At 43.1% G+C, this 11,305-nt stretch overlaps 1 protein-coding gene across 1 annotated transcript in view; it reads left to right on the top strand.

The window, feature by feature from the left end:
- Window positions 1-10,204: 10,204 nt before the first annotated feature.
- T265_05860 (hypothetical protein) overlaps window positions 10,205-11,305 on the top strand; it is a gene marked incomplete at both ends in the record, with an annotated part of 9,032 nt that continues 7,931 nt past the window's right edge. Inside the window, 2 exons of the mRNA XM_009170981.1 lie at window positions 10,205-10,339; window positions 10,374-10,424. Coding sequence (XP_009169245.1) covers window positions 10,205-10,339; window positions 10,374-10,424 — 186 coding nt within the window. The remainder of the gene's footprint in view (window positions 10,340-10,373; window positions 10,425-11,305) is intronic.

Here is an 11,305-nt window from a genome sequence, read left to right as displayed (position 1 = left end):
CATACGGATTTTCCTTAGGAATATCTTCCAACAGATCTTCAACTTCTGTTGCTACATCACAATGAAGATGCTGGACAACATAGGAAAACCGGGTGACTTGGGAAGTGATGCGTCGTGTTTCAAAAACAGCCTCAACCTGGTGAAACCATACCCTGAGGTTGTGTGGGTTGTAGTCTGGCAAACGTATGCTGATTGCATTCTCGACTAAATCCGCTGAATCAAAGTGTGCGTCCATAATTACCGGGCAAAAGAAGCAAACTTACGACGACTTGAAGGAAAAAGCTTTCAAAATAATATCTAGAAATACTCGCGCTCACCAACTTTGTAGTGGTCTGGCTACCCAATAATTTAGTTTACCAGGAGTGTGTGGCAAAGAAATAAAAATAATTACGCTAGGTTGGGTATACAAAAATAAAGAGGTCAGATGGAACAGACTCACTAACAATTGTTCTCTTTAAAATAGTTCGTCGTTGGCCCAGGTCAGCGAATAAACAATAATCCAATTATGTTGGTCCAGAGGTCTTCTTCTGAACAGTTCCCACATATAATAGATTCCGAAGATGTCTGAAATGTTTTGGTACCAGAGTTAGTACATGAGACTCGCGAATGACCGCTGCAAGCGCGAGCGAAATCAGAAGAGAGAGTCGAAGCACGTGACCACGCTTGTATTATGTGAAATTGTACAAGTGCGCGTTTTTGTAGTTTTTCGTATTCAAACAAAAAACGATTATGCAATTGATGAAATACGTAGTGTTATAATGGAAGTAAAATAAAGGTACAAAACGCCACTCAATTATCCCATCTAAAAAGGAAAATTCACACTGCTGTTTTCAATTCAGCATTGGGCTTCGGTTTTTATGGCCCTCTTTTTAGTTAGTGAATGCATAAACCCCTTGAAGTAGAGACAGGTGGCGCACAAGAATGGGTAAGGAGATTAAGACAACTAGCTTATACGGTCGTCCTGTAAAATGTTACTTAGTCTTGCGGGTGTGACAATGCATACCACGTCTTACATTCGATGGACGCCCATTTCACCCACATCTGTTTTGGCCCATCGATAGTTGTGGACTGCAGCCTGTATTGACCTGGCTCATGATTCACGGATTCACGGATGAGCGAATGGATACACAGGACGGAGACTGTTGCCCTAATTTCCCGGGTCGGTTTTGTTATAGCCGTTCAGTGGCTGTCGTTCACCAGGAAGGCACAAGGGAAGGAATGGTGCCGCACTGCACTTTAAGTACTCAGCGCGAGGCAGCATGCTTTCCAGCGAGAGGACTCGGTTGAGACTGGCTGCACCGCAAAAATGAGTGCAAGCTGAAAGACGTTTTTCAGGGAAAGGCCATGTTGGAGCGAAAGATTAAGCCAAACGGAACGTGATAAAGGTAAATAGATGAAACAGCGAGTGAACTAAAATTTTCATGAACGAAAAGCGAAACCAATTTCGAACGTGCCCTTTTCTGGCATTCAACCTCGTCGCAGACGCAGGCGAATGAAATGTTATAGTTATATTTCTGCCCGAATAACTTCACTCAATATCCAACCTACCGATCGATGCTCCTGTTGTTTAGATCAATCATTGCAGCTCCGGATAGCTATTGGGACAACACGCAGCGATTCAACCGAAAGTCTAATGGTAAACTGGGATGCCTTTTTCGTTATAAGCGTTCTGTTTTCGTTGCTCATATTTTAGCTGCACGTGTCAATGGAAGGGGACGCACCTGTGACTTATATTTTGTATTAGCCAGCATCATTTGAAACCATGACATATTTTACCGTTTGACCTGCGCTAGCATTCAGTTGCTGTGGCAAACAATAAGTAGTTACGTGCAGGCATCTTCAACTCTCAGTTGAACAATCGGGAGAATGCATTCGCGGTGTACCACATCGACTTTAGAGGGGAAGGTGAATGACACAAATCACCGCACTTATACTTTAATTATCTCCTTCTATTCCGTGACTATTCCCCCTTATGTAAGCTACCACACTACTTTCTTACCATCAACCGCAATTTGGATTGTTTAAACAGAAATCTGTTTTATATCCCTGGTTGTTTTCTTGTCTTCGAAACTAGATTAAGACTTCTTGAGCTTCTTCTATTTTTCGTTCCTCGTGTGACGTGCAATAGTTTTGACTCTTGTCTGCACTTTTCCAATGCCTTTTGCTCTGTTCTCATGACCATGAAAACCGCTGAATGTCAATACTGCAAGATTAGTTCGACATGAGTAATACAGCTTTGGGCACGATTGAGCGGGCGATCTTACAAATCATGTGAGTTGCAACAGCAACATACGTTGACTTGATATCTGATGTCGCGACTTTCTAGGAAGCTTTCCTCAAGCAGGCGGTCACTATTGCTCAAATTCTAAGCGATTGGGGACGACCCGTGCGAAGTTTCACGCAAGCTGGCAAATTTTTCGCCTTTGTAAATGATCTCGCCAAGTCCTCATATGGACGATCTATGCAAGCTTCGTAGGCTTTATAGCTTGCTGGTAATTTAGAAGAGGTGCCATATAACATCGCGTATTGAATAAGCGCGTGAGGTTTATCAGCTATCCAGGACGACGAGCCTTGTGGACTCTGCCGCCCAATACGAATTATAAATCTGGCAATCAGCCCACTGATGTTGCTAAACGTAAGTGATCACGTGGAACCGAAGTGTTCCATTAGGACTCAGTGCTGTCTGACGTCTGCGTGGGGTTGGTGAACGGTTCCGCTGGCATGGTTTTGTTGTTTTTGCGTGCCATGATATTGCCCAAAATCGACGGCCAACTAGTCCTTCAGCAACATCCGACCTAAATGCCGCTAATATCTAGGGCACAGGAGAAGCTAAACTAGATGGATGGCACTGGAAACCTAGTGAACCTAATGAGGGTTTCATGTGTATTAAATGCCAAGCAAAGAACACCCATACCATCATCGTCACCATCGTCACCATCACCATGGATAGCATGGCACGGGGGCGAGTTGGCCCAGGTAGTTAGAGCGCGGATTTACTGACCGGAAGGTTCTTGGTTCGAACCCGACCTCTACCTCTCGACTTCCCCTGTCTAGGCTTTGGCAACCTGACAGTACCCCAGCCCTCGTGCAACCTTTGGGTGGCATGGCAGTTAGGCATCGAGAGGGTGCTAAAGCTGAACGACGACACCACTGTTCAAAACTAATGCTTCGCTGTCGTACAAGAATACCCACATTACGAACCGCATACCTAAATTGCTAGTCATTTGTAATGTAGGGTCATCCACACTACAAATGAATGGTAACTCAACGTTTCGGTTCACGTTCGAATATTCTTATCGAATTCGAACGTACTACCTGGTGAGCAACACGGGTTCTGACACGATAGAGCACGTCTAACCAACCTCTCTGTTACACGACGTTGGTGGATTAGAACACCGCCGATACATGGTATATGATATTCAGTCAAACTTCTCTAAAACGCTAGACAGTGCAAAGCGTTATATTCTGTTGCAAAAACGAGCCATCTGTAGTGTTCATAGATTTCTTCCTAACAAGAATGAATACTATCTTGAGCAACTGAATACATTCGTTCTACAAAGCGGGGCCACATCAGAACCACACAAATCTCCTGATGTGCCTTAAGTTATAGTACTGGTGTTGGTACTGCTCATTCTATCACCTGTCGAGCACGCACACATTCTTCACATTTTTATTCGAGTTATTCGCTAACGATATTAAGTTTTGGAGTACCATTCCTGAACTACCAAGCGATCCTTCAGACAGGTCTTTGGAGAGCCTATCGGAGGACAAGTAACTGCCTTCCGATTGAAGAATCGTTTCTTGCTATCCCTGTGCTCAGCCAGCTTCCTCCGATGTATCCCAGTAAAACACGATATACACATCCTCATTATTAAAAAAAAGCTGTGGGTCGTAATATTTGGTGCAACTCGGAGGACATGACTGAACGTCCCAAAACGACTAGCATCATAAAAATATATCTCAGGTTCCCAATTGAGGCTCTTGTGCAACTTCTGGAATCTCATTCAACACGCTTATTGCAACTTTCATCTTACTGGTTGTTGGCTCTGTTCATCTAAGCCATAATTCTCCGCTGAAACATTCCGACAAGCTGTTAGAATAAACCCAAAATAGGTTACCTGATGGCCTGCGATTTTCATAAACTTCCTCATGCGGAGCTGCAAGCAATATTCAGTCATTTTTTGGTTGCTTTTGGGAAGAGCCTTGAGTGACTTTAATTTTGTTTTCAAGTCTCAGACTTACCCAATCAAGTTTCCGCTGCACAATTATTACCTTTAGTGTAGCCAACTTTTTAGAATGGAATAAAACGATCGTCCTCCAGTTTATTTAGCTTGATTACTACCCTGGTTGTTATTTACTTTCGGGTATCGCGTGTGCGCCCAACATGGTTTCCGGAATAGGTGGATTTCTGGACCCTTATTCTTCTTAAGAAGCCGTCTGTTGGTTTTTATCTGTTCAACGTTTTATGACTTTTTGGCTTCCAAGACCCAGGTTCACGCCTTTCTGTATCAAAATCCATGATAGGTCGTGATTGTGCACCTTTCGAATGGCTCGCTAAATGTCTTCATATTGGAATACTCCCCTGCGCCTAATTATTCACTAATTGGTTTTAGCCAGTGTGATGTTTATCATTTTCTTATAAGTTTTTCCTTCTACTATCAACCAGGTTTGCAAGTACATTAATCAGCCCCGGAAAAAGTGAAAGCATTAGAGGAGTAGTCATCGTAAAGGGGATCTTCTTGAGAGACAACCGCTGTATATAGCTCAAATTTTTCTCGCAAACTGTATAGATAGATGCGTGCGTGAAATGTTCTCGTCCATCCTTACATTCAAAGCAGTTAAGAATTCCAAGGGCATTCTGGTATTGCAGCGTAAAATTAGCGCTTTGAGTGGTATGAGTGTCACAGACATAGTGACACAGACATAGCAGGAACGAAGTACGATTTTTTATCGCCCGCAGCTGATTCAGGTAAAATGCAGCGTCTTATTACGTTCTCCGAAATAGCGGCTATGTAACATTCTTAACCGTGTCCGCCATCATATGTTGATTCAGCAGGTTTTGTAATTATTTTATCGAGTTGGCCTCAAGCCTATGTCTTTGGAGATTTCATCCTCTTTTTCTTTATTTTGGCATAGGTGATAGATGTGAGTTCTTCCGTTCATTCATGCAACTGTTATTCTGTTATAATGACCTAACTTGGTTGCAACCTGTGCCGATGGGAATAGTCTGATATGCCTTGGGCGGCCAATTTGTTTTACCACTTTGGAAAACAGAAACAGACCACCTATACTACGTCCGCACAGGAGGTTCGCGTCCGAATGCCGTTGCTGGCTACACCTCTGTTATTGTTGAAAAGTTTATATCCATCATAACTGTTCCAGACTTAGTAACATATAAATTTTGTTGACTACGTCCAGTCTTTGGATATTAGTTGGGAAAGGTTTAATTTACTGTGTGTGCTGCATACAGAGACAAATGAAATACGTAATGAATTTTTTAGGGAGTTGATATCATCTTCGCGTACTATGCGAGTGCCCTTGTGTATTGTTGGCATTCTGTTACCGTCTACCTGATTATATATGCGTTCGCGTATCATTATCCATCCTTTAAGTTTACTTTTTTAAAATCGGTGCCATCGACTTTTCTCGTGTTTTTGACGGAGATATTTATCTGAAAGATGTAAATCACTTGTCTTGGATTGTGCACACCCAGTTGAAGCAAGCTTTCGGACCAGTTCTTCTGGCGCATCTCTAACTTAGTTTACATCGTTCCAACATTTACGCTTTTCTATCGATAAATGTTCTCAAAATGCAAAAGATTTATCTTGAGAATCTCCAGGCTGTCAATTTAGTGAACTGTTGCTTTCTAACATACCTTGAGAGTCTTGCTGGCGCAAAAGCCCCTCTAAAGCATCAAGCAAACCGATTATTCATGTTTCTGACAGTTACTGCTTATTACCAACTGTCTTCAGGACATCTTTTTTCAGCTCAAGACTCAAAGGTTGTCTATCCACCGTTTCTTTCAGACGCCACGTGGACTGCTAACGAACCATACGAAACAGAATGTAGGATAGACCTTGCCTTCTAGGTGGTCATCGGAGCTTTTGCTGTAAACATAACTGCGCTCTTTAACCTCACTTTCTAAGGGAGGGAGCATGATTAATTGGTCCTATAACTCATCTTCTTTGGTTATTAGGCCAAAGTATTCGCGGCAGTGTGTACCTTCACCTGAAATCTTATTCAGTTTTTAGTTCTGCTACGTTACTGGTTGATCCCTATGGGGCTTTTGGTTGAACGCATATTTGGGTATTGAAAATACGTCGATGCCTTATGGACTGACTTTAAATTGAGATGCGGTTTAAGCCAGAGTTAAATAACACTACTTGAGTCCTTCGTTTGTCTCTTGAGCGAGGTGTCCGAGTGAGCAAAGGGCTTGGTCTTCACCTGGATAAGATCCACACAAAATGCACCATCAGCGACCTATTCAGGATGGTCGTTGAGCTTGAAATTTTTCTGTCTCCAAAATCAAATCCGAATCACTTAGATCAGCAGTGATGCAAATATCCTGCGACTGTTTGATTCTATAGGTTACATATTATCCAGTTTGTCAGTGGTCTTCTTTTGAACAATGACAACAATTTCAATGGACAATAACCAGTAGCCTTCATACTGGTGCTAGAGTAACCTGGGATACGGTACTTTACCTATCCATTCTGTATATCAACATCTCTTCCATCGCGGTTATTTTGTTTATTTGACCTCGATTGTCTTCTTTGTCTGCGTAGTGCCACGATCCTTAGCATCTCTGGTGTCTTCGTTTCCCATAGTTAAGTCCCAATTCCGAGAAAACGGTAGAGCGGTGTTGTTCTACTGCATGAAAATACATCCATGAAAGTTCTTAAGTGTTGCGACGCGCATTTCCAGAATTAGCGTTTGTGAAATGCTAAGCCTTTCGGATATTTCGTCTCATTAAACAGTTTCAAAAGACATAGAGGACCTCCAGGCATGATGTTCTACAGTGATTTAGCAAACACCGAGCCCCAAAAGGTCTTTGAACACAATTGGGACTAAATACTGGATTGCCCGAATTTCTCCACGTAGTTCTATAAAGTTTTCAGGAATATGAAGCCATTCCGACGCTGAGTACTGGATGACGAATAAGGAATCTAATAAAACGAAACTGCAAACTACACGTATGGACAATAGAATATGCAGAATGTTCCTAGATGGACCGCTTTACTCTGGACCGTTTGTTGCTTTTCCTTACGATGGAGCTTGTATGCTGTGCTGGTGATGTATGCGCTCCTTACTAGATTACGTGGTGACAATCCGAAAGCTGCCTACCTATAACTACCTGAGTCCCTTGCTACTTTTGATAATAATTTTCTTCTTCAATATTCTAGTTTGGCTGTACTTGGTATTGTTTCCTCTCTCCCGCCAACTTCTTACTCGTCCGATGATAGACTTGCTCTTCAACCAAATGAACACTTCTCGCAGAAGAGGCCATATCTCAAGTTTGAAGAGCCTAAACTTAGGAAAGTTGCCACAGCATCCTGTAAGTCTTATGGATCTGCCTGTGGAATGTTGTCACTGGTTCCTTGAGCCGAATATTTTCCGAACTCTTGTGGGGTGACCTGGAAATTCAAGATGCTGCCAGAAGGGCACACAACTTAGAATATATTCGGCACTTAGTTCCGCTTATTATACATTACAACATAGCGAAGCAGATCGCGCACAATGATGGGACACTTGAAGAGGCTTTGCGTAGTTCTTTTGCAACTGTGAAAACGAATTTCTGGTATTTTAGGAAATGTCCACTTTGGGCAGCATTGTACATCGACAGCCTGACACTTTTGGCAATAGGGCCACTTTGTCATCCCAGTTATTGTATGTATCTCTTGTCGTTCGGCCTGATGCTGAAGTTGCTATCTACATTTACTGTCGTTTTTGTACAGCGTGACACGATCCATCTCCTGTTTACCTTTCAAGTGCCACTTCTGTAGGCTATTGTAAGCTTTAATTGAAGAACCTGTTCAACAGCAATAGCCCAGGGGCCAGATAGTGAGCTGAAGAGAACAGTTATCATCTGGTTAAACAACCGACCCCTCCTTAAAAGTATTCAACGGGAGAACAAATCACTTCTAAGCCCAGGACCTCTTTGTTGATGCATGTATTTCATACGCTGTGTTAGATACCCTGCTCGATATTTTTTGGGGTCATCAGCCCTGCGCTCATCAGATGTGTTTTGCTATCCCGACTCTTAAGCATCATTCTGAGGAAACTTACGGGTGTAACAGATTTCCTGTTGCTCGTGATAACAAGACCACCAAATGGTCGAGTGGCCATCAGGAAACAAACAGACTCCAGTCCTGTATCGGTCATGGTTCCAATGAAGATGGCCTCCACTCTGGTTAGAGCGCGAATTTAATGACCGAAAGGTCCGTGGTTTGAACCTGACCTCCGTCTCTCGACTTCCTCTGTCCAGGCTTGGGCAACCTGGCAGTATCCCAGCCCTCGTGTTATTCTCGGGTGGCATGGCAGTTAGGCACCGAAAGGGTGTTACAGCTGAACGATTGATTGTCTGCAATCTCATATGGTACAGTTATGAAACTTGCTCAGAAATTTCCGTGAGGAATGGATGTTTGGCCTTGTTAGAATGATATATTACTGTTTTTAGTTTTTCTGTATAGGTACCTGTTGCCATGTCTTGATCTGCAGCGTTGGTGTCAAAATCCCTATGCTTGACCTGATTTTAGGCAAACTATTCCAATCCCTTTGATGTCACACATTAGTGCATTATTTCTATTTCGCTTCAGGGGAATAAAGATTGACCAGCTGTTTGAAATTCGTTTGCTTACAATAGCTGTATTTAATGTTAAAACGCAATTCAGAGACTAAAAGTGACCTTGGAGGCCTCGTATACTGGTTAAGTCACCATCATCATCACTGACAGTACCACATCAGTGTTCAGCACTGATTCTTCGTTACCATACGACCACATGCTATTTTAGAGTGTTATTGTGGGGAAAATGATAAAAATAGATGGGGAAGAGAGTTAGTGTTAGTTTGCCACAATCGTTCCCAGGTGACTGTACCTCCAGACACAAGTTTGAGTATTGTGAGTAGAAAATGACAGCGAGAAAGCTAAGGACATCGACTAGTGGCCATATTCTGCAACGTCTCTTATCCTATGCAGGATTGGATCACGTAGACCCCATCCTTGAAAACTAGTCGAAGATGAGTCTAGATTGTTTCCACGCCCCTTCCCCAGGTGAAAGGTTGTCACACGAACACGCGTTTAGTTCTTGACCACAGAAACAAGCTCTGCCATTACAAAGCAGCAACACATTTGAGACAGATCCCATCGGTTCGTCGTTGCACAAAGTGTTTAGCAATCCGAAATCGTATACGTGCAAGGCGGAGAAACCGCACCAAGTTGAGTGGCGGGATAGCTCAAGTGGTTACAACGTGAAGTTACTGACCGGAAGGTCCGTGGTTCGAACCCGACCTTTCCTTCTCGACTTCCCCTGTCTAGGTTGGGGCAACCTGGCAGTATCCCAGCCCTCGTGCCTCCTTCGTGTGGCATGGCAGCTAGGCATCAAGAGGGTGCTACAGCTGAATGATTTATTTATTTATTTATTTATTTATTTATTTATTACTGAGTTAGGTGAAAGTCGCCCATTATGTGAAGAGGTGGCATTCCTCTCGCGGATGTCGGTCTCGACACGACTGCATTAGACAATGGGGGGTCCATAGCTCTTGTGAGGAGTTCAATAATAAGCCTACCTGTTATGCAGTTTCATGATTGACATATTCTTTAGTGAGAGCTTCTCTACATTTCCTATCTGAAATAGAAATTTATTACCGCACCGCGGGCTACGTTGATAAAAGTCTGAGGCGATAAGTAAAAGAATTCTGTTCAAGGGCCCTTTTAGGATGACATATACATCCACGGTTTTTCCCTTCGTTTTTGCAGTACATCGTTAGGTTGTACGTACTACCGTTTAAACTGACGTCATTCACTTCATTTTAGGGACTGCTTACACTTCTGAGGAAGTTGAAGTCAAAACCGGATCAAGAAGTTCGAATCCTACTTTTGGGACTGGACAACGCCGGCAAGACAACCATCCTGAAATACCTCGCTTCCGAGGACATCACGCAAACAACACCGACTCAGGTACACTTGGTTGACTAGCTTACCACAATGCATTGTGTCTTGAAGGGATTCAATATCAAAAGTGTGCATTCCCAAGGATTCAAGCTGAACGTCTGGGATATTGGAGGTCAGCGCAAAATACGACCTTACTGGAGGAATTACTTTGAGAACACCGATGTTCTGGTATTTGGCTCGGTTGCTTAGTCTCATCTTTCAGATCTATGTTATTGACAGCGCGGACAGAAAACGGTTCGAGGAAACTGGTGAAGTGCGTTTCTGTTTGGGATTGTGTTTTGATTTAATCGCACTGACGAGGTCTGGTTTCTCAAAGGTCGACCTAGAACTCTTTATGCCTGCAAGACATGAGGTTGATACGTATGTGTAGACCTCTGCATGATGGGTATAGAACTCACGTGTCAGTATTTATACTTGAATCGAATGGAAGTAGTAGTCACTGAACCCTTGTTTAAGACATTTACTACTGGTGCTGTAGCACCGCAACTGCGATATCCCATCTCTAGGAGATGGCGTTCCCCACGGGTAAGCAGTTCGATTGCAAACGCCTTGAAAGAGTGGATCACATGATTTAATCTTCATTGTTCGCGTTCGGCTCCATAGACAAGAAGTCAATTCTGTACAGACTTTATCACAGTAGGGGATCAGGTTGCGAGAGAGTGTGAGGTTACCGCCGCACGTTCTAGGAAGGGGGGAAGGTTTTGTTTGGTTGTCCTTAAATTTGTACTTAAAGGGGTAATGTTTTTTCATCCTCTTCATGAGTGGATGATGTTCGTATCCATGGATTCCACTTCGGAACCGATTTTTAGGAGGACCTTTTCAGGCGGTTCTTGAATATTGGTACAGAGGCTAGCATTATATTACCAAGGAGATACTACTGTTAACAAGTGATCGATCACTCTTAAAATGAGTTGTCGAATGGAACCAATGTTATTTAAGGCATGGAATGCGTACTGTTCCATGTAGACGTACGTGTCACTCGTTCCGTGAAGGCACTCTGTCATATTCTAGTTTTAGAATTTAGGCTCGATATGGGTCAGCAGTTAAGGTGCGAACTAACTGCCCGGAAGGTTCATGGTTCGAACCCGACCTCCGTATCTCGACTGCTCCTGACTAGGCTTGGGTAACTTGGAA

The sequence above is a fragment of the Opisthorchis viverrini genome (genome assembly GCF_000715545.1).
Source record: "Opisthorchis viverrini unplaced genomic scaffold opera_v5_117, whole genome shotgun sequence".
Classification (NCBI taxonomy): Eukaryota; Metazoa; Platyhelminthes; class Trematoda; order Opisthorchiida; family Opisthorchiidae; genus Opisthorchis; species Opisthorchis viverrini.
The sequence above is the reverse complement of the archived record's forward strand: the minus strand, read 5'-3'. Positions and strand labels throughout refer to the sequence as shown.